The sequence below is a fragment of the Pleurodeles waltl genome, chromosome 1_1 (assembly GCF_031143425.1).
Source record: "Pleurodeles waltl isolate 20211129_DDA chromosome 1_1, aPleWal1.hap1.20221129, whole genome shotgun sequence".
NCBI lineage: Eukaryota > Metazoa > Chordata > Amphibia > Caudata > Salamandridae > Pleurodeles > Pleurodeles waltl.
The window spans coordinates 947007844-947031664 of record NC_090436.1 but is presented as its reverse complement, the minus strand read 5'-3'; the positions used below and the strand labels follow the sequence as shown (position 1 = coordinate 947031664).

Here is a 23821-nt window from a genome sequence, read left to right as displayed (position 1 = left end):
CAACATTTTTAGGGGTTGTTGCTTGTAATTATCCATATTAAGATGACAAGCAACAAGGGTGGCAAAGCCAATGCCACCACCAGAGACTAAAACAGCCTCAGTGGTTTCCCAAACTAAACCGACCCCCACTACACTTCCCAGAGTGAGCCCTTACACCTTTGGACTGGCTATTTGTAGTGTTATTTTTCCTACCACCATTGTTATTACTGGGGGCACTAGTGGAAGCAGTAGGGGCTGTAGTGGTGGGAGCTTTGGTGTTTTTCTTTGGACAAGTGCTGCCACTTTCCCATTGGCCTTTGTTCTTCCACATATAACACCAATGCTTTTTATTCTGATGGTTAGAAGAGGATTTAGACCCACCCCCGGAGGATTTCTGTGGGCCTGATTAAGGCTCCTTGTTTTTATCTTTGTCCCCACCTTTGTCATTAGACTTACCATCCTTATTCTTGTCTTTGTCACCCCGTGTATGAGCTTTCCTTCTCACCCTTGTTCTGAACCATTTTTCTGCCTTCTTTCCCAGTTCTTGGGGAGAGGTCAGATCTGAGTCTACCAAGTATTGGTGTAACAAATCAGACACACGGTTATTCAAAATGTGCTCTCTCAAAATTAAATTATATAAGCCCTCATAATCAGACACTTTGCTGCCATGTAACCAACCTTCTAAAACCTTCACAGAACAGTCCACAAAGTCTATCCAATCTTGTGAGGGCCCTTTTCTGGTTTCTCTGAACTTAATTCTGTATTGTTCAGTGGTTAAGCCAAATCCCTCCAAGAGTGCAGTTTTAAGAATGCTGTAGTTGTCTGAGGCCCTCATTATGACATTGAGTGTAAATCCTGCTTACTGCCAAGCTGTCGGCCTCCAACAAACCGCTGCGGTGGCGGATATCCGTTCGCCATATTATGACACACACACACACCAAACAGAGAGAATACAGCCACATACACAAATCTGCCAGCCCAAAGGTCAATGGTAAACTGTCGGTACCAACACCCATACCGTTCCGCCAACAAATCAACGCCCACCAAATCATGACCCACGAATCACCACAGCAGACATTCAACGGCGATAAACTATTGGCGGTACACACCGCCGCACTCAGAATGGACACCCAAATACTAAAATACACAACATTTGCCAATTAAAAAAACACACACCTGACACCCATACACACGCCACACATATTCCACTGACATCACTATAAAACACCCACCCACATTACCCACAACCCCTTACGAAAACAAATAATTGCCACCAGACAGACATCAAGACCACTGTGACAACTACACACACACACACATACCCATACATCCCTCACGCACTCCACTACGCACACCCAATCACACTATCCAACATCCACACACTTACACACACCACACAACACCCATGGCCCCACAAAGGTACCCCCATTTCACAGATGAGGAGTTTCGGGTCATGGTGGAGTAAATAGTCAGGGTAGAGCCACAGCTCTTTGGAGCACAGGTCCAGCAGATATCCATTGCAAGGAAGATGGGGCTATGGTGGAGAATCGTGGACAGGGTGAACGCTGTGGGACAGCATCCAAGAACAAGGGATGACATCAGGAAGAGTTGGAACGACCTATGGGGGAAGGTACGTTCAGTGGCAGCAAGGCACCAGCTCGCCATACAGAGGGCTGGAGGTGGACCCCCAACTCCTCCCCCACAGCTCACAGTATGTGAGGAGCAAGTCTTGGCATTACTGCATCCTGATGGACTCACTGGAGTAGCCGGAGGACCTGACACTGGTAAGTCAACATTTACCACTTATCACCCCCATACCTGCATGCCATCTCATACCCTCACCCTCACCCTCACTCCCATCACTCCACTCCATCACACACACTGCACCAACACTGATGACTAACCCCAATGCCAAGCCCTGCATGCCATACTAATGCATGGACAGCCCTCCCAGCCCTGCATGGACACTCATCACCAAAGCATGCACAGCATAGGGGTACTAATAATCCCACAATACATCACCATACACATTCAAAGGTGGCAGGGCAACAGCAACGATAGAGGGGAAGATAGGGATGCACAATATGTCACAGGCATGAAGCATAATACATCACTTACATCCCCACAGGTGCCCTAGCCAATCTTGGCATAGAGGAGGTGCCACGACTATACAGTCCTCCAATATAAGATGCCCCCAGTGATGACAGTAACTCTGGACTTCAGGATCTGGATCAACAACCTCGCCCATCAGGGACCACTGGTCAGTCAGTCGCCCCAGCCCACTCACAGCACACCACAGAGCCTCCCCCATCAGTATCTAACACCACAGCACCCACCCAGCATACCCACACCTCTGTCCCCAGGACACATCAGTCAGCAGTGTGCCCACCTGTACAGTCCACACCTCGCCCCCAAGTCAATCAGGGACATGGGATCAGTGGCAGTGGGCACACCGTTCAGGGGACAGGCGCACAGGCCAACAGGGACACTCGGAGGACCGCTGTGCACCAGGGGGAGTACAGACCCAGGGAACCAACTCTCCACGAGGCTCTCACTAATGTCCTGGGGGCTTACCAACATTCCCAGGACACGATGGGCCAGATCCTGAAAAACATGCAGGAGAACAAGCGGCTGCAGGAGGAACACCATCAGGAGATCAGGGAGGACTTGTAGGCCCTCAACACCACCATGATCTCCGTAGCGGGGTGCTGGAAGACATGGACAACATCATGAGGGAATGGACTGCACAGTGGCGGACCCCTACCACTAGCCAGTCTATTGACCAGCCCACCACATCCGCAGCAGGTAGTGGACAGGAGGCCCCGCCTCAGGACCCACAGGCCACCAGCACCTCTGCCCCTGCAGAAGATGAACCACCCCACAAATGTTCCCTGCGACCCAGACAGAAGCCAGAGACACTTGCCAAGACCAAGACCACCACCAAGAAATGAGACCATCCTGATTGTCCCCCTTGTGTCCCTTGTGAACAATACCCTGGACTTTCCTCCACCATCACCTCATTCCATTGCACTTTTCAGTCACTTATTTGCACTGCAATAAACACCGTTGAACACAATTTGAGTTACACTGTTTTATGTTTTGAAAATGTGCATTTTTGGGAACAGTCACATCTAGTACAAATGATCTGAACACTGTGATAGCATACAAATAATGACCTATAACTAGCTGTAGGTGACAGTAAGTTGAGATGCAAAGGAAGTGAATGCCATCATGCTACAGCCACACAGAAAACATCAATAGTCAGTTCCACTGTCTCACCTGTGTGTCATTGGAAGTATTGATGCATAACTGATGTTCTGTTGTCCTCATCCTCATCCTCTGCCTCCTCATCCTCACTGTCCTCAGGGTCCACTGCTGCCACAGGGGCATCTCCTGTCTCCTCCTCCTGCAGAAAAGGCACATGTCATCTGAGGGTCAGGGTGTGGAACATGCAGCATGCCACTACTATCTGGCAGACCTTTCCGGGTGAGTACCACAGAGATCCACCTGTCAGATGGAGGCACCTGAACCTGGCCTTCAGGAGCCCAAAGGTCCTCTCGAATATTCTTCTGGTTCGCCCATGTGCCTCATTATAACGGTCCTCAGCCCCTGTCCTGGCATTCCTCACAGGGTTCAGGAGTCACGATAGGTTTGGGCAGCCAGAGTCACCTGTAGGTAATGAAGGACAACATTTAGCCTTATGCAATGCTATGGGGATAACACCTGAAGGCATACACTGGCATATAGTTGGTGGAGACTCAGGCTCACCTATTAGCCACACCCTGTGCCTCAGTAGTTGGGCCATCACATTTGGGATGCTGCTATTCCTCAGGACAAAGGCGTCATGCACCGACCCAGGATACCTGGCAGTGACGTCGGGGATGTACTGGTCTGACAGGCACAACATTTGCACATTCAGTGAGTTGAAACTCAACGGATTCTTGAACACCTGTTCATTCTGGCGGGGGGGAACAAATCTATATGTGCACCGTCAATCGCCCCAATAATATTGGGGATATACCCCATTCCATAGAATCCTGCCTCCACAGTGGCCAAATCTTCCACCTGGAGGAAAGCAATGCAGCTGCACACGTGTCTCACCAGGGCAGACAAAACCCTTGCCAGCACGATTTATAACATTGGCTGTGACATTACTGCTGCCAATCCCACTGTCACTTGGAAAGAACCAGTTTCCAGGAGATGGAGCACTGATAGCACTTGCACAAGAGGGGGGATCCCAGTGGGATGATGAATAGCTTATATCAGGTCAGGCTCCAATTGGGCACACAGCTCTGTGATTGTGGCCCTGTCCAGTCTATAAGTCAGTATTATGTGCCTGTCCTCCAGTGTAGCCAAGTCCACAAGTAGTCTTTACACAGGGGTTTGTTTTCTCCTCCCATTCATCCTCAGCTGTAGGTATCTAAGGGACACAAGAGTGACTAGGCTGTCACAATTTGAACAATGGAACCCTCACCTCAGTGTACAAAGTGCATTTATGGGATGGGACAGTGGGAATGGCAAGGTATGTGCAAATCTAGGCAGTGACGCAGTTAAGGTTACTCTGATCGTTGTCCACCACCATGAAATGGCGACCGTCTGTCCTGTATGTAGGGACAGGTGAAAGTGAGGTAACTCCACCAAAGTTAGGCATCATGGCAGAAGGTGGTATAGCTCCGCCGTGCAAAGCTTCATTGGATAATATGGGGCTCTATGGAGTGCAGTGGCCAATGGGGATCAACGGCGGCGGTGACGGTGTACACCGCCATGGACGTGACTGTCATTTTCTATCTGATTCCTTACTTGTTCCCTGACCTTCAACAGGAGAACACTTACACTGCGTGTGCTGCTGTGACCTGTGTCTGGAACCTACCATGGCCCGTGTGACTGGGGAAAGGGCCCCTGCCTTCACTGCGGAGGAGATGGAGCAATTGTTGGCTAGGGGTCCTACCCCAATACGGACTGCTGTATGGGCCTCCAGACCAACAGGTAAGTACACCTTGGGCATGATGCATGTGTAAAGGATTGTGTCATCGGGGGGAGGAGGAATGTCTTGTGGTGGTGTACATGGTGTGCGCCGGGCAATGTGTGTGCCAATGGTGATGGGAACGGGATTGGTGGGCCATATGTTTGACAGGCTGGATTGTGTGTGTAATGGTGTCCTCCCGTCTGTATTGCCTCTGCAGGTCAGCGCCCATCAAAAGAAGGGATTATAGCTTGCCATCGCCAAGGACGTGCGGATGCTGGGGGTCTATGGTAGGCGGAGCACCCACTGTTGGAAATGGTCGGGAGGACCTGAGACGCTGGGCACGGAAGACCGCGGAGGCCCAGCTGGGGATGGCCTCCCAACAAAGAAGGGGTGCCTGCTGGAACCTGACCCCCCTGAATGGCCTGCATACTGGCTGTGGCCCACCCAGAGCTGGATGGGGGCTTGAGGGCATCACAGCAGCCACAAGGGGGTGTGTACAGTGGCCATTACAACAATAATTTGTAGGTGGCATGCGATCCAGATGGTGGGTGTCAGTTAGATGATGCCCCTTTATGCCAAGCCAGACATTGCAGTGTGATCCAGTTGAAGGGTAATGGTTTAAAGGGAAAACAAGGTGACCTAGCTGTAGGAGGCTGGCCTGGCTTGTAGTGAGTACCAAGGGGTACTTGCACCTTGCACCAGGCCCAGTTATCCATTATTAGTGTATAGGGTGTCTAGCAGCATAGGCTGATAGATAATGGTAGCTTAGCAGAGCAGCTTAGGCTGAACTAGGAGACGAGTGAAGCTCCTACAGTACCACTAATGTCACTTGCACAATATCATAAGAAAACACAATACACAGTTATACTAAAAATAAAGGTACTTTATTTTTATGACAATATGCCAAAGTATCTCAGAGTGTACCCTCAGTGAGAGGATAGGAAATATACACAAGATATATGTACACAATACCAAAAATATGCAGTATAGTCTTAGAAAACAGTGCAAACAATGTATAGTTACAATAGGATGCAATTGGGACACATAGGGATAAGGGCAACACAAACCATATACTCCAAAAGTGGAATGCGAACCACGAATGGACCCCAAACCTATGTGACCTTGTAGAGGGTCGCTGGGACTATTAGAAAATAGTGAGGGTTAGAAAAATAGCCCACCCCAAGACCCTGAAAAGTGAGTGCAAAGTGCACTGAAATTCCCCAAAGGACAAAGAAGTCGTGATAGGGGAATACTGCAGGAAAGACACAAACCAGCAATGCAACAACGATGGATTTCCAGTCGAAGGTACCTGTGGAACAAGGGGACCAAGTCCAAAAGTCACAAGCAAGTCGGAGATGGGCAGATGCCCAGGAAATGCCAGCTGTGGGTGCAAAGAAGCTTCTACTGGACAGAAGAAGCTTAGGTTTCTGCAGGAACGTCAAGGGCTAGAGACTTCCCCTTTGGAGGACGGATCCCTTACGCCATGGAGAGTCGTGCAGAAGTGTTTTCCCGCCGAAAGACCGCCAACAAGCCTTGCTAGCTGCAAATCGTGCAGTTAGTATTTTTGGATGCTGCTGTGGCCCAGGAGGGACCAGGATGTCGCAAATTGTGCCAGAAGATAGAGGGGACATCGAGCAAGACAAGGAGCACTCTCAGCAGCAGGTAGCACCCGGAGAAGTGCCAGAAACAGGCACTATGAGGATGCGTGAAACGGTGCTCACCAGAAGTTGCACAAAGGAGTCCCACGTCGCCGGAGACCAACTTAGAAAGACATGCAATGCAGGTTAGAGTGCCATGGACCCAGGCTTGGCTGTGCACAAAGGATTTCCACCGGAAGTGCACAGAGGCCAGAGTAGCTGCAAAAGTCGCGGTTCCCAGCAATGCAGTCTGGCGTGGGGAGGCAAGGACTTACCTCCACCAAACTTGGACTGAAGAGTCACTGGACTGTGGGGGTCACTTGGACACAGTTGCTGGATTCGAGGGACCTCGCTCGTCGTGCTGAGAGGAGACCCAAGGGACCGGTGATGCAGTTCTTTGGTGCCTGCGGTAGCAGGGGGAAGATTCCTTCGACCCACGGGAGATTTCTTTGGAGCTTCTAGTGCAGAGAGGAGGCAGACTACCCCCACAGCATGCACCACCAGGAAAACAGTCGAGAAGGCGGCAGGATCAGCGTTACAGAGTTGCAGTAGTCGTCTTTGCTACTATGTTGCAGTTTTGCAGGCTTCCAGCGCGGTCAGCAGTCGATTCCTTGGCAGAAGGTGAAGAGAGAGATGCAGAGGAACTCGGATGAGCTCTTGCATTTGTTATCTAAAGTTTCCCCAGAGACAGAGACCCTAAATAGCCAGAAAAGAGGGTTTGGCTACCTAGGAGAGAGGATAGGCTAGCCACACCTGAAGGAGCCTATCAGAAGGAGTCTCTGACGTCACCTGGTGGCACTGGCCGCTCAGAGCAGTCCAGTGTGCCAGCAGCACCTCTGTTTCCAAGATGGCAGAGGTCTGGAGCACACTGGAGGAGCTCTGGACACCTCCCAGGGGAGGTGCAGGTCAGGGGAGTGGTCACTCCCCTTTCCTTTGTCCAGTTTCGCGCCAGAGCAGTGCTAAGGGGTCCCTGAACCGGTGTAGACTGGCTTATGCAGAAATGGGCACCAAATGTGCCCATGAAAGCATTTCCAGAGGCTGGGGGAGGCTACTCCTCCCCTGCCATCACACCATTTTCCAAAGGGAGAGGGTGTAACACCCTGTCTCAGAGGAAGTCCTTTGTTCTGCCATCCTGGGACAAGCCTGGCTTGACCCCAGGAGGGCAGAAACCTGTCTGAGGGGTTGGCAGCAGCTGCAGTGGAACCCCAGGAAAGGCAGTTTGGCAGTACCAGGGTCTGTGCTACAGACCACTGGGATCATGGGATTGTGCCAACTATGCCAGGATGGCATAGAGGGGGCAATTCCATGATCATAGACATGTTACATGGCCATATTCGGAGTTACCATTGTGAAGCTACATATAGGTAGTGACCTATATGTAGTGCACGCGTGTAATGGTGTCCCCGCACTCACAAAGTCAGGGGAATTGGCCCTGAACAATGTGGGGGCACCTTGGCTAGTGCCAGGGTGCCCTCACACTAAGTAACTTTGCACCTAACCTTTACCAGGTAAAGGTTAGACATATAGGTGACTTATAAGTTACTTAAGTGCAGTGTAAAATGGCTGTGAAATAACGTGGACGTTATTTCACTCAGGCTGCAGTGGCAGGCCTGTGTAAGAATTGTCAGAGCTCCCTATGGGTGGCAAAAGAAATGCTGCAGCCCATAGGGATCTCCTGGAACCCCAATACCCTGGGTACCTCAGTACCATATACTAGGGAATTATAAGGGTGTTCCAGTAAGCCAATGTAAATTGGTAAAATTGGTCACTAGCCTGTTAGTGACAATTTGAAAGAAATGAGAGAGCATAACCACTGAGGTTCTGATTAGCAGAGCCTCAGTGAGACAGTTAGTCGCTACACAGGTAACACATTCAGGCACACTTATGAGCACTGGGGCCCTGGATGACAGGGTCCCAGTGCCACATACAACTAAAACAACATATTTACAGTGAAAAATGGGGGTAACATGCCAGGCAAGATGGTACTTTCCTACACTAGCTAGGTTGCATTCCATGTCAGACAGGGCTTAGTGGGTCCCAGGAGAGGTGCAGTTGGCGGTGGTTGGCCCTCATCTTGCTGTGGCATCTAGCCAATTGTTTGGCAGTGCAATGCATAGTGCTCAATCCTGATCCCTGTGTGTGACTATACTCTGTATGCCTTCTGTGGTGTTGGCGCAGTGATTGACCTAGTGCTCCCTTTCTCTCTCCCCCTTTTTTCTTCTGTGAATTAGCATCATCAGGCGGAGGAGCAGGGGCATTGGCGACAGAGGGAGCTGCATCCCACAGGACCCAGGAAGAAGAGTCCACTGATGCCGAGGGAACCAGTGGGACGGAGGGTGAGGGGAGCACCACGGCGGAGACAGGAGGTGACCATACAGACTCAGATACCTCCTCCGATGGAAGCTCCCTGGTGGTGGCGGACACCTCTGTGACCACCCCAGCTGCAGGTACAGCCGTCATACCCCGTACCAGCACTGCCCCCCCAGTAGCCCCTCAGTGAGTTGCCTGTGCCCGCTCACCCAGGAGGGTGGGCATCTCCTTCACCCCAGGCACCTCAGGCCCTGCCGTCCTGAGGTAGGAGGCTATTGACCTCCTGAGATCCATCTCTGTAGGCAGTCAACCATTGTGAATGCCATTCAGGGGCTGGCATCCCAGATGCAGTAATGCAATGCATTCCTGGGGGGCATCCACGGTGGTTTGGCGGCACAACAGAGATCGATTCAGGCTCTGGCTTCCTTTCTGATGGCAGCCATTGTCCCTGTTCCTACCGTCCGCCCTCCAACTACCACTTCCCAGTCCCAGTATCCTGAACCCCATCTCATCCCATGCACACATACAGATGAGCATGCACACAAGACTTCACACATGAGTGGCACAGTCAAACACAAGCACCACACTTCAGCCCACAAGCACTCACACAAACACCAGACAGTTGCACACACAACCACATTCACTGCCTCTACTGTCTCCCCCTCCTCATCTTCCTCCACCTCCCTCACAGTCACGTCCACACTCACACCTGCATGCACTGCATCAACATCCACCACCAGCATCACCACACCCAACAGTACACACACCTCACCAGCAGACACCTCCACAACATCCATCCACGTGTCCCTTGTGTCTTCTCCCACCCTGTCTGACCCCCACTCCTAAAGGACACAAACGTAAGCACTCAGACACCCAACAGCCATCCACCATGCACCTGCACCCAAGTCCAGCAGACATGCACCTCCAACAACCACTCCCTCAACCTCCACTCCCATCCTTCCTCACTCTTCCTGCCCCCCGTCCCTAAGAAGCTTTTCCTTGACCAACTTGACCTCTTCCCTCCACCTCCCCTCCATCCTGCCCATAAGAGCAGGGTCCCAGCGACCCAGCCCAGCACCTCAGCCCAACAGTCCACGTGGACAGTGGAGTCACCTCCTAGTCATGGAGGCAAGACAGTGAAGGATCCCACTCGACCAGCGAGGAAGGGTAAGGATCTCACACCTCCTTCCATGAAGAGGAAGCCGCCCTTAACTCCTGCCATGAAGGGGAAGAAGCCCTCGACTCCTGCCATGAAAGGGAAGAAGCCCTCGACTCCTGCCTTGAAGGGGAAGCAGCCCTCAACTCCTGCCATGAAGGGGTGCAGCCCACTCCTTCTGCAGAGGCTGCACCTTCACCTGCTGAGATAGTGTAGCCCTCACCTCCAGCAGAGGCTGCCTAGGAGGTACCTTCACCTGCTGACACAGTGCAGCCCTCACCTCCAGCAGAGGGCATGTAGGCCATCCTCCTGGAACTGCTGTACAAGGAGCCCCCTCCATAACCAGTGGACAATTCACCTACCTGAGACACCCTGACCTTGCAATCCCCAGCACAGAGAAATGGACACGGAGCCCCCTCCAGAACCAGTGGGCAAGTCACCCACCTGAGAGACTGTGACCTTGCACTCCCCAGCACAGAGAAATTGGCATGGAGCACCCTCCAGAACCAGTGGGAAAGTCCCTGAATTCACCTGAGCTGCCCCCACCCCCTGTCCACTAGCCCCCTGAGGTGCCTGCCCACTTGCAAATGGATGCCCCTGCAGAGTTCTGTGCAGATGATGTCAGGAAACATGTTGGGCCTTGGACTGTGCCCTGTGGCCATGTGGGCCCTTTGTACTTTGTACTGGGCATTGGCCCTTTGCCGACAGTTGTACATATCTCTTTTTTATCCAGTTGGTTCATTTGGTGGCTGTTCCTATTCAATACATTCTCATTACTGTCTTACTGTAGTCCTTGCATTATTATACCGTGTGTCATGTACCATTGTTTTTCGTTTTTCGTTAGCTAGTTGTGTGTATGGTGTGTGTGTGAATGGTGTGTGATGTGCGTGTGTGTGTCACTCTCCTTTCCTCCCTGCGGGCCTGTTGGCGGTATTTCCGCCACTTTATCACTCACCGCCAATGTCATAATGACCACCTGAGTCTTCTTTCCTGAGAGTGAGAAGTCTATCCCTCCCCTTGTCAGAAAAGGACCAACCACAGAATAGCAGCCCACTGCCTTTGAGGGACCCTCTGAACTTTGCAGGCCCTCTCAAGTGCAGCAAACCACTTGTAGATATCATCTCCAACTTTGTATGGGGGAACAATTTTATGCACATTTCTAGAGTCAATGGTGTCCTCCCTAACTCCATAACTCCCAAAACTGCTGCTACCACAATGGGGAACAAACCCCAACCTCTGCTTTTCCCTTTCCACAGTAAAGGCCTCCCTATCTAGGGCTAGCTGTTGCTGCTGTAACCTCAGCCTGGCCTCCTTCAGTCCCAGTTTTCTGAGCTCTCTATCTATGGAGTCATCACCTGGAGTTGAACCATAGATCCCTAAGAAACTGTGGTGATATGGGAATGGCCAGAGGTAGACCTTTCCCTAACTTTGCTAACTCTAGTGACCTGACCTCGAGGTGTGAAGGCAGCCCTATCTGAGATACTACCCCACTGCCAGCTACACTAGGATGATTACCTGGCTCTAAGGGTGTAGAATCTTTCTCCTCCTCCTAGCTACCAGTATGTAAAACAGTTAAAAAACAGTGCAAATATTAAAAATCATGATAGTTAGAAATGGGCCCTGGGGGAACACAAACCATATACTAAGAAAGTGGAATGTGAAAGCCGGTTTCCCACCTAGGCAAGTGTAGTGTGTAGAAGGGTGCTGGGAGTACTAGAAAACACCAAGGGTAAGTAATAGAACCCACTCCAGAGCCCAGGAAAGCAGGAGTAAATCACAGTAACTTTCCTAGAAAACACAAGAACACAAGAAAGAAGAATAAGGCTAACCTTGGCCAGTTGAGACTTTATTGTCTAAGAGGTGATAAGTGGAGAGTAGATCTGAAATAGAGTGGTTACTCCCTTTATCATCCACTGTATGGTTAGTTTCTATTTGTATGTTTTAAAGTTGGGCAGTGGGATTGGTGCACTGGGCCTATGTCAAGTGAAGAGAATGCTAGACAGGGATGCTGCCTTTTTTGTGTGCCTTCTCCTTGCTTTTTCTTTGTTCTCACTCCTTTCTCCTTGCTTTCCCCCCATTTTTTGTGTGCCTTCTCATTGCTTTTCCCTCTATTTCACTGCTTTCTCCTGGCTTTTTCCTCTGTTTTTTTAGTGCTGTCTCCTTGCTTTTCCATTGTTTTCACTGCTTCTTCCAGAAACTGCAAGCAACTGGATACCCTGTCAGGTGATTACCTGCGCTTTACAAATCCTCCTCAACTGATTGAATATCATAGGCTATCAAGCAATGGTACTCAGCACTAGAAAGTTACTCAAAGATGTGAGTTTAAAATTACACCTGTAGATTTACTCAGATGTAAGTTTATCTTTGTGAATAGCCCCCATTGTGTGCCATCCATTATTTTTAAATTTAATTCTGCCCGTAAGCACCCACAGCATATGTTAACAGCAGTGCAAAAGTGTCGAAATAAACCACTTTGGGCTTGATTTTTTTAAACATTGTTAGAAATGGGGTCTCTAGTGCTACGAGTCTAAGTAGGGACAACTACTCTAGTCAGGGTAATTCAGCACTAAAATATCCTGTGCTCACCCTTGCGGTAGCTTGGCACAGAGCAGTCAGGCTTATTGAAAAAGGCAAGTGTTTGCACAGTAAAACAATGAGAACACCACAAAAAGACTTCACATAGGTTAAGAAAAATAGGTGATTATATTCTGAAGAAAACAGGACCAAAACGAATAAAATCTAATAAGTTTAGATATGATTTTTATAGGAATAAGTGACAAAATAGCACTTAGAAGCAAATAGTACTCCAGGGGTTACTTGAGGTCACACTGGGATGTGGCAAGGTCAGCAGTTCAAGCCGACCGCAATGGAACACAGGCCAAGAACAGGAGCCACGCAGGCCCGGGGAAGAGAGTACATTGATCCTGGTCGCAAGCACGAGATGCAGGCACGATGCATCTATAGATTCATTGATGTCACTCTCGCAGTCAAGGGATGCAGTGATTTTTCCCACACGTTGATGGCGATGCGCTAGTTCCCGAAGACAAGCATCTAAGCTTCCAATGCATTGATTCTGAAACTGATACGCCGGGTTTATCCATGCTGTCGAAGGGATGCATTGATCACCCTTCAGTGATGGCGGTGATGCAGTGGTTTCAGTGTTGCATCGAAGCCGTTGAGCCAGGTGTCGCTTCTAGCAGGCAGGGTATGCAGCTGTTTCAGGGGTGCTGCCTGGGGCCCAAGTGTGATGCACTGATTTTACTCCTGCAAAAGTGTTGATACATTGGTTTCTGCTTCCAGCAGGCAGGAGATGCTTCAGTGGGGTAAGTATCTAGGTACACTTCCAGTGAACCAGGGTCAGGAGATGGAGTTGATATCCCTGAGTCTCTAGAAACAGGAGGCAAGCCAAAAAGTCCTTGGAGATCACTTTGGTATGCAAGGCAGAGTCCACCTCTTCCTCAGAAAGGTCAGAGGGCAGCAGGCAGCAGGATAGCGCAGCAGAAAATCAGTCCTTCCAGGTCAGCAGTCCAGCAGGGTAACAGTCCATGATGCAGCACTTCAGTTCTTCTGACAGAGTCCAGTTGTATGTCCAGAAGTGTCTGAGACCCAGTGCTTATACCCAAATGTGCCTTTGAAGTGGGGGTGACTGCAAAGAAGAGTCTTTGACGTGCATGTGTCCTTTCTTTCTCAGCCCTGGCTTCAATCTATTAGGGTGTAATCAGCCCTTTGTGTGGGGACAGGCTCTGCCTGCTCAGGTGTGTCATCCTGTTCTGCCCTTCCTGCCCAGGAAGAGCCATTGGAATGCAGATGAGTGCTCAGTCACACCTAATCTTCCTGTGTTTGTGGCTGTCTAGAGGGAATGCACAAAATGTAGCTGTCACGACCCTAGACGTGTATTGGAGACAGGCTGCAGGCTCACAAAGCTGTAGGAGCAGAGAAATGTCCACGTTCGTAAAGTGGCATTTCTAAGATAGTAATGTTAAATCTGAATTTTCCAGTAAAGAGGATTTATCATTACCATTCCAAAGATATGAATCACAATACAGCTACTTCATTCTAATCAGGAATTACATCTTAAAAGTCTATTAAGGAATTCCCAAAGTTAACCTATGATAGGAGTCGACCTCACAGTAGTGAAAACGAATTTGGGAGATTTTCAGTATCAGGACATGTAAAACTTACAAGCACATGACCATCCTTTTTCTTACTAACAGCACCCTGCCCTATGGGCTGTCCATGGCCTACCTTAGTGTGATGTGTGTAATAAAGGGGACTTAATGTTTGGCAAAAGGTTTTAAATGTCAGGTGTAAGTAAACTCCACACACAGGCTCTGTAGTGTTAGGCCTGAGACATGTTTACAGGGTTAATTATGTAAGTGGCACAAGCAGTTTTGCAGGTCCACTCATAGCATTTCATTTACAGGCCATGTGTTTATGGTATAACACTTTACAAGCGGCTTACAAGTAACGTAAATGTGTCAATTAGGTATATACCACTCAAACCATGTCTTAAGAAGAGAGCACATGAACTTTAGCACTGGTCAACAGTGGTAAATTCCTCAGAGTCCTGGGACCAAGAAAAACAAATTCAGCAAAATGTGGAGGGTACAAGGCAAAAGTTTGGAGGTGACCCTGCAGAAAGTGCCATTTCCAACAAATATTCATTTGCCATACAGGATATGCAATTTGCACATATACTGGTTAGCAAATAGGTGTCTATTTGAGAGGTGGCTGATGTACAAATAGGTTGCATAGAAGAGTGTCCCTTCAGATGTGGTAAAAACGACCTGCCTAGTAAATAAAAATTCAGCAAGTCAGAATTTGTGCTCTCCTGTGATTTGCAGGGTATAGGCCTGCAAGGTAAAGCAGATCTCCATTCCTGCGTTTACTTTGATAAATGGTGTGGGTTTTTTTTTTTAAGATTTAGCCTCAGTCGATTAAAGTGACAGAGGCTGCTTTAGAAATAAAATGTTCCCCTTTGGGAGGATATTGAGCAGAGCAAACAGTAGTCCTTTAGGCCACTGTCTCTTTTCCCTGAGACTGCCCAACATGATCCCAGAAGGGGAAACTATCCTAAGAACTGCTTACCTTCGACAAATCAGTTACCACCCCATTTGGGTGGGTAGTTTGCAACTGCAGTTGCTGTCACCAACCAGTGATATATATACTATTGTGACTCATTAGTAGGAGGGTTACACACATTTCACACTGCCTCCTATTTGCAGTTCTTATAGGGTTTTTGTTTTATGAGTCAACAAGAATTTGCCAACTTTTAAATGGGCTTTTGTGCATCACAAACATTATTGTTGTGATTCACACAAAATATACTTTAACACCAGTAAAATATAATAAAAGGTGAGAATATTTTCAACAATCTTCTTTGTAAGTGAACAGTTCAGCCTAGTGACTTTAAGTAGGTAGAGGGTAAAGTAACTGTATATCGGAAAATCATTTACAAAAATATTGTCCCATTGGGTGTAGATTTTCTGTTATTAACTTGAGTAGTATTATCTTCCCCAGAGCTGGTAAGGGGTCTTTTGTCCTTGGAAATGCAGAATCCCTTTCAAAATGGATCAAATATTTGTTTTCAAAACTGTTGGCCGGTTGAGGATTCCTCGCTAAGATCAAATCCACCTGTTACAAAGGAAACCCCGGATGTGTTTAACAATCAGGAGCGTGCACCCCAGAATGTGTTGTCTACTGAAGGAGGCATGTACAAGCGCCTGTGGCTACAGACATTTATTGACTCTCTTTTGATTGGGATAATAGGGGTCCTCCCGTACTACAACATTGCTGGTAGAAGGGGCGTTGGATCGAGCGCTTTCCTCCTTTGGGATGGAGGGATCCCCGTTGGTTGCTATAGATACATCACCGGTCAACTCTCCCCTCAGAAATTTTAATGGCAGCCCGCATAGCTGGACTCATTCGAAGAAGACCATTCCAATGCAGGAGTCTTTAATTCCAAAATTATTGACATGGAATTTGGCTGGAATTCGTAATAAATTAGTCAACCCAACTTGGGGGGAGTTCATTGACCAATTTGATATATATTTCTTTCAGGAAACGTGGTCGACTACCAATGTTTTTAGGCAAGGGTTTAATTCTTATTGCAAGGAAGCTAGACCATCTTTGGCGGGGAGAGCAGCCGGGGGATTGGTGATATGGGTAAGGATCTCAGTTTTGGGAAAGATCAGAGAAATTCCAGTGGACTCAGAGGACATATTGGCTTTATCTATCCAACAAAAGGGTGTTTTTTCCTTGTTGTGTGTCAATGTTTATAATAGACCAGGTCCACCGAACCAATTGTCTAAAACCTTTCTGGTGCTGAATGCCTTGGTGTCAGATTATATATCATCACATTTCATCTTTGTTGCTGGGGACTTAAATGTGACGCTAGAACCAAATTGCGTATTCTCTGAGGTAACGCAGCAAGAAAATGCATCATGGAATATTCCCCCTTTTTCTTCCCTGAAGAAACAGGTTAAACTCAGCGCTATGGTGCTCAAGATTACAGATTTTATGATAATACATGGCCTTTGCCCAGGGAATGGGCGTTTTCCCTCAGATACCCATGCTAAACCTACGTTTCTTAGAAAATTTTACAGTAGTACATTGGATTACGTGGTAATAGACGTGAGGATTTGGAACACTATCCAAGACATTCGTGTAGGAAATCAGTATAATAGTGATCATGCTCCAATCCTAGTCACACATGATGGCCTTACTGTCAAAAGAAGAGTTGCACAACCTAGTAAGGGAATTTCCCTACCTTTAGTAGTTTCCTCCAATAAGCGTGCCCTGAAATGGGAGCGTTTCAAAAACTCAAGAAAAGTATGGGGGATAATGCATGATTTAGTATCAACCCATAATTAGTGGAAGACCCTTGTTTACTTTCCCCAAATAAGGTCATGAGTTTGCACAAGGATCATTTTTTCCACATTGAGGGATCGTTTTCTTAGAACTGTTAAAGAACCCAAACGCCTATTAGTGGGCCCTTGTCATAGGTGGTTTGGTAAAGCGTGCAGGGAGGCCAAGAGTGACTTGATAAAGGCAATTAAATCTAATGATAGATCCCTGATAATTAGCGCTAGGCGCAAGTATGCTCTAACAATAAAGATCTGTAAAAACAATTGGGAAGCAGAGTCCTGGCAGGACCTGCTGGCAGCGGTTAAGGAAAAGCAATCAAAACGCTTTTGGTCCCTGGTGGCTTCAAATGGGTGAAACCAAAACTCTAGACCTGACTGTCACATTTCATCGGAAAATTGGGAGGCCTACTTTACAAAGTTGTATGAAGTTGAAGCCGCTGATAGCGCGGCTCCTAGAATAGATCTCTCTTCTAACGAGAGCCTTACTCCATTTACATTGAACAAATCTAAAATGGCCATTATGGCCCAAAAACCAGGAAAAGCCCCTGGCCTAGACGGTATACCCGCCAACCTATAAAGATCTGACATAGATATATGGGGTCCATATGTTAATAACGTATCAAATAACGTCTTGGCTAGTGGAATTTACCCTTGTTCCTGGTATGGCGCAATCATTGTACCCATCTATAAAAAGGGGAGTAGGGCCGTCCCGGCGAACTATAGGCCAATTAGCCTTTTGGATAATCTCCCAAAAATATTTTGCTATCAGGTCTTGACAAGGATCAAGGAATGGTTAGGTGAGTCCCAAGTCCTTAGTGATTTACAAGAAGGAGTTAGGCAGAAAATTAGTACAACTGACCAGATATTCAGGTTTCTTACGATCAAATGGAAGTCTGTGGACCTGGATGGGAGGAATCCTTTTGTGGCCTTTGTGGATCTTAAATCTGCATTTGACCTGGTTCCGCGCTATAAGTTGTGGGAGGTACTGGATGGAGTTGGATTTCCGAGTCCCTTATCAAATATAATCAAAAGTCTATATAGTGAGAGCTTTGCAAAAATTAGATGGGGAGCAAATGGGGATTGAACAAGTGAAATCCTGATTAAAAGGGGGGTGAGACAGGGGTGTGTATTGGCTGCGACATTGTTTTGAATATTTATTAACGCATGTATTTCTTACTTGCTTATAATAATGACGCACCCAAGCTAGATGGGGTAAAGACCCTGTGTTTACTTTTTGCTGACAATACTTTATTATTATCTCAAACCTCTTATGGCCTTACAAACCTACTTGTGAAGTTTCCGTCGTTTTGCAAAGATTATGGTCTTGAAGTTAATTCTATGAAAACCAAATACATGATCTTTGGTGACAAAAAATGCACACTAAGGAAGCCAATTGTAATGGAAGGGGAAGTATTGGAGAGAGTTGCTGATTTCGATTATTTTGGAGATAGACTAGAGGATATGCATAGATGGCAGGCCCAGTTACTAAAGGCTCTTATGAGATTGAAACAGAATTTGGGGGGCGTTCTGAGATTTGCTAATAGGTCCCCCAGATTTGCAATCTCTCCTACAATGGAAATATATAAAATACAAGCAAGAGGGAGTGCCTTGTATGGAGCGGAGCTATGGGGGCACGGCAACTTGAGGGACCTAGAGCTTACAGAAAATTCATTTATAAAGGCTCTGCTTAAAATACCTATTAGCTCTCCTACGTTGCCTGTCCGGATGGACCTGAATTTAGACTCTATTGTACATATAGCTGCTTTAAGACCAATATTGTATTGGATTAGGATTTGGTCCTCTGACATTTTTAGCCCCTATTGGATATGGTTGACTGCCTCGTAAAGCAAAAATGACACGAGGATAATCCCATGGTGCAATTATATTGAAGGCAGCTTGACCAAGTTAGGATTGGCCCACTTTTGGACAGCCCCTCGTGGTCTTCCCAAAAATGCAGCGCAAATCGTTAAGGAGGCATACTGGCTAAAAGTGAAAATAGGCAAATTGGCTGAGGTGTCTCCGCTTGGTTTGACAGACAAGTTTACATCAGTCAAATGCCATTATGAATTTGAAAATTATATGGAACTGATCCTATCTCCTCGAGCACGTGCACTTTACATCAAGTTTAGGCAGGGATCGTTACCACTACGCACTTGTACCTGTAAATGGTTTCAACAGGATTCCCAACCTAATTCCTGTCCCATGGGTTGCGACTTACCAGAGTGTATTGCACATGTTTTATTCCATTGTCCAGCTAATGATAAGCAGCGGATTCAATGGATTATACCTCTTTGTAGATGCATGGGTTTTAATAATCGTTTTTTAGCTTTAAGGATTTGCAAAACTAACTCCCATGGTATAGTGGTATGTGCGTTGGCTAAATTTCTAGATGCAATTTGGCATGTTTAAAAGAAGTGTTTGGAGGCACTACGTGAATAAGTGTTTGTTTATAGATGATAATAAAAATGTCTTTTTTTATTATCTTTATAGAGGAAATTCGATATTAATTGTTAATATAGCTGCACTTTTTATTTCTTAATAATATTGAATTCCTCGTCTTAAACATTTTATAGGCATATGTTTTAATTTGTAGTATCTTAATTCATGATTTTATCTCTGTGGACTTGTGTACTGTGGGATGTGCTTTTATGGTGTTTTTTTACCACCAAAATAAAGCTAATGAATGAAAGTTGAGTAGAGCAATAGTTTTTAAGCAAAATTTAGGGCACAATACATTAAACGATATTCCAACTATGCTATTCTGGTACCACAACAACTGTCTCATTTAAGGTTTGGCAGACTGACTATGGTCCATTTGAGTGGGAGAGGATATTACCTCCGCCAACTTGACAGAATATCAACTACCAAATTTAGAGATGACAGCCAGCCTAGCGCTTATTTCTGTACATTGAAAGGAACCACTATAACGTGGTTCCTTTCAGTATGAAATAAGTGTGGTGGCCGTCCACCTTTGGTTTTGAAATCCGTTCACCAACATTTTTCTCAGTGGTTTTGATTTTCGGAACAAACCCTCAAAGAGGGGGTTTGTTCCGAAAAAACAAAAAGTAAATAAATAAATATTGCCCTCCCCAAACCCAGCGAGTTTTCTCTGAGGATATGGCATTATTATGTTTTGTTTTCTGTCCATCGTCCCAAGGCTTTTCCTGGCAGTGATGGACAGGCAAAAAATGACATTACACTGTCCACCCTAAATAGTCCTTCCTCTGGCGGCTTATATTCGTCAGGCCATCAGAGAAAGTATTATGTTGACGGAGCCAACAGAGTTTTATTGGCAGAATACCTAAGGTCTGCCCATCTCTAAATGAGTTAGACGGACCAAGGTTTGGCTGGCAGGATATGCCATCACATTTACAATGGAATACCCTGTCCTACAAACTCTGAATCCAACCCCAAGTGAATTGTAATGTTAAATACAAAATGAAGTGATGTAAAAAAAATGTACCTGAGCCTTTATGCCTTTAAGTTCATTCTCTATTATTCTGCATATTATTCATGGCATTGTTTTCTGATATTTCATGGTTTCCAGGCTGGAAGCTCAAAGACTCTATCCCTCAGTTGGTATCTGATTACATGGCAAAGAAATTTGATCTGGGAGGATTGGTGACCCACACTCTACCATTCGAAAAAGTTAATGAAGCTTTCGAGCTTTTATGTTCCGGCGAAAGGTGAGTTTTATGAAACAACCTACATCAAACAGAAATGTTTAATTGTCCTTGTTAACACGGTAGTAAACATAGCGTTTAGAATGTAACAAGACGCAAGGCAAGTTGAAAGATACACATCAATCCCAGACAAGGGAGACCAGTCTTGGGGCCTGATTTAGAATTTGATGCCTGCAATGGAGTAAGTACCCTCTCTGCCAAACCTCGGTCAGCCTGCCTGATTTACTGATGGGCGGACTTTACGTATGGGATTATGTTTTCAAAAAATCAAAAACATGTTAAAAGTTTGAAGGTTGAGCATCATGTTTGATGGAGAAGTCTGTCAAACTTTTAACACATTGGAAAGCACTGCCTTAAAGGCCCAGATGGCAAAGTAATGCAAAGTACGAGTAGTCCCTCAGGGCAGCAGACTATTTTACTCTGTTGCCTTGATGGGGTAGATACCGTACTCTGCACTCTAGATCAGGCCCCAAATATCGTGCAAATTCAACAGGACATCCCGAGATTTTCAAGCTTATAGTTTTTCTCTTTCCCACATCAAAATCTTTAACCTTAAAATGAATGGATGAGTGAATGAGTGTTTTATAGATTGCACTGATAAAATAGTAGGATTCCTATCATTGAGCACCATCAATGGATAGTCTGCTATCCTGAACCTGGATAAAGCCAGATTCAGATATATTTACAAAATGATAGCTCTCAGAAGCGCATAGATATAAAGTGAGTTGATACTCAATTTTGGCTACCATTTATGAGAAAGAGTGTCCTTTCTTATTTAACTTTATGAACGTTTCGCTCTCCTTGTCAGTCAAAATATGTTTATTTAGACTACCACCCCATAAAACCAGGTACAATACAATAAAGGAGAGGGTTGTTAATTAGAAGGAATGTTCGGTATATTGGTACAACTAATATGACAGTCTTATCATCCAAGCAGCCGGTAAGTAGTGTGTAACAGCAAAGACCACTTTTCCGAAACTTTCTAGTTTACATATTTCTGTAACTACTTTGATTTGTGTAGTATGCCCACATTATTTTCAAATGACAAAGCCACTTGTCCATCGAGGTAGCGTACAATGGGCACGGGAACACAAATTGAGGAGAGCAAACATTAACCTTTTGACCACTATCTCTTTTTCCCAAGACAGTGACATTGTAACGGTACGTAGTTTGACAATGTACCAAATCTTCATCGAGGTATGGCTCAAATTTTAGGTTACTATTCCAAATAAAAATGCATGTGTTAAGGAACTACTGAGTTGTCTGTTTGCAACCTTATATAGTTTCTCCTCATAACTTATATATAAGCTGTCGAGCCAATGGAAGCAGACTGGGGATGACCGTAGCTGGGGCATGTATGTCTACTTCAAGAGTTCATAGACGTGCCTAAACAAAACCTATTGATCCAGCATTGAGCCCATCACATCCTACAAACACTCTCTGCAGTGGCTTAAGTCAGGGCTTCCACAAACACTGACCATCTGTGGAGCTATTTAAGCTTAGCTAAAGAGGGCATGTCAGCAGTGTCAAAAATCATCAACAGTGGAGCCCTGGGTGCAAGCACGAAAGACGTTTCAGGAAAATATTATCACATGAAGACAATGGGGTAACATTATCATAACTCCAGATTTCCGCTGTGTATACTTCTAGAGTGGAAAATACTATTTGCCCACTACAGTATCCATAGATTCCTAGATTTTGTAATACGATTTTTCCATTTAGGTCGGCGGATGATTTTAGGCACAAATACCTACAGACTTGGACTTGATCAAGAAGAGAGCTGTTCAGCCTTGCCTCAAACAAGCAAGCACTCCAGTTGTTTAACCGTGCATCTGCTGTGCATGCATTCATTTTGCAGTGTGAGCGTGGAATGGACTGCACCAGTTTGCACCACTTCAGGCATGCACCCTTGGCAACAAGCTACACTCTACAAAGAGAGTGTGTTGATTTTGAAGAATAATAATAGCAGCAACGAGTGATGAGAATCTCAGGATGTCAATCTAAGGGGGAGATTTACAAACATTTTGCCCTGGCTTGGCATCACAAAAATGAGGCTAACTAGCACAAAATGTTTTTTCCCAATTTACTTTCCAGTGCAAATTGGTTTTATGCTGGAAAGTATCCTTCAAGTAATGCAAAGCAGCACGAAGCACTGCTTACGTTACTTGGTGCCAAGGGGTGGTTACATGGGTGGTACATTGGTGTTCCTATGCAATCACTCCTGCCTCTTAATGCAAAACCCTATGTACAAACAATAGTAGACAGGGTTCTGTGCCAAAAGTTAACACCATTTGAAAGCAGGTGTTAAAAGGAGAAATGTTTTCAATTCTCCTTTTTTTTCTGACTTTGCATGTACTGTCCAGCTGGCATACAAAGTTGGAAACGTTTTAAAGTGTGTCTAAGCATAGTATTTTGTACTGGAAGGGTAGCCTTCTAGTACAAAACCTATGCTAGACTCATGTCCACACCCTTGCTCTATGTCACAAAGGTGTGTGCATGGCCCAGAGCAGCTGAAATCAGCACCAGTGCTAGAGAGAGGAGAGTGCCATATCTTTGCAGATATGGCACTTTCCCGCTTCCTCCCTGTCACCGAACGCAGCACCGGCATTTTTGGTTATGCAGCATTACAAGCCTTTTCTGAAAATCTGGACCTTCAGTTCTAATCATAACGATCAGCAGCGATTGCCTATCTTTACAATGAAAAAAATTCTCGCCTCAATGGCAGTGATGAAAGATCTAGTTTGACCTCAGACACCCCCCATACACACAAATTCTTTTTCTGGTTTTCTTACACTTTCTGGTAACTAATTCTTTGATTTCTCATAGACCCCAGTAAGCTGTTTTCTCAGAAAATAATAGGTGTTTTTACAGATAACAATACTTGGTGACTTACAGCTTCTAACCCTCCCACTTTCAGTGGGTTACACTCCACCCTGACTAGGTTCCTTGTTGCCAGTGTAAAATGTGACTGAAGGCAATTCTAGGTATATTGATTAATTAGGGAACAGGCATGGCAGAGATTGCTGCTATAGCTGCAGCTGTATAGCTCCACAAAGTTCTGTAACCCATACAAAATTAAAAAAGTTAGTGTTAGACTTGGCATCCTTGGCGTGGTCTCCCATAACCTTTTGTCTTTGCTTCTCAGGTTGTTGATGTGTGCTGGATTCTGTTTTTGCTGTTTTCAGTTTTCGATACTCTGGGCACTTTACCACAGCTAACTGTTC

At 46.2% G+C, this 23821-nt stretch overlaps 1 protein-coding gene across 1 annotated transcript in view; it reads left to right on the top strand.

Moving 5' to 3' along the window:
* LOC138289686 (alcohol dehydrogenase 1-like) overlaps nucleotides 1-23821 on the top strand; it is a 271379-nt gene that overhangs the window by 232393 nt on the left and 15165 nt on the right. Inside the window, exon 8 of the mRNA XM_069230192.1 lies at nucleotides 20462-20600. Within this exon, the coding sequence (XP_069086293.1) occupies nucleotides 20462-20600 (139 nt within the window). The remainder of the gene's footprint in view (nucleotides 1-20461; nucleotides 20601-23821) is intronic.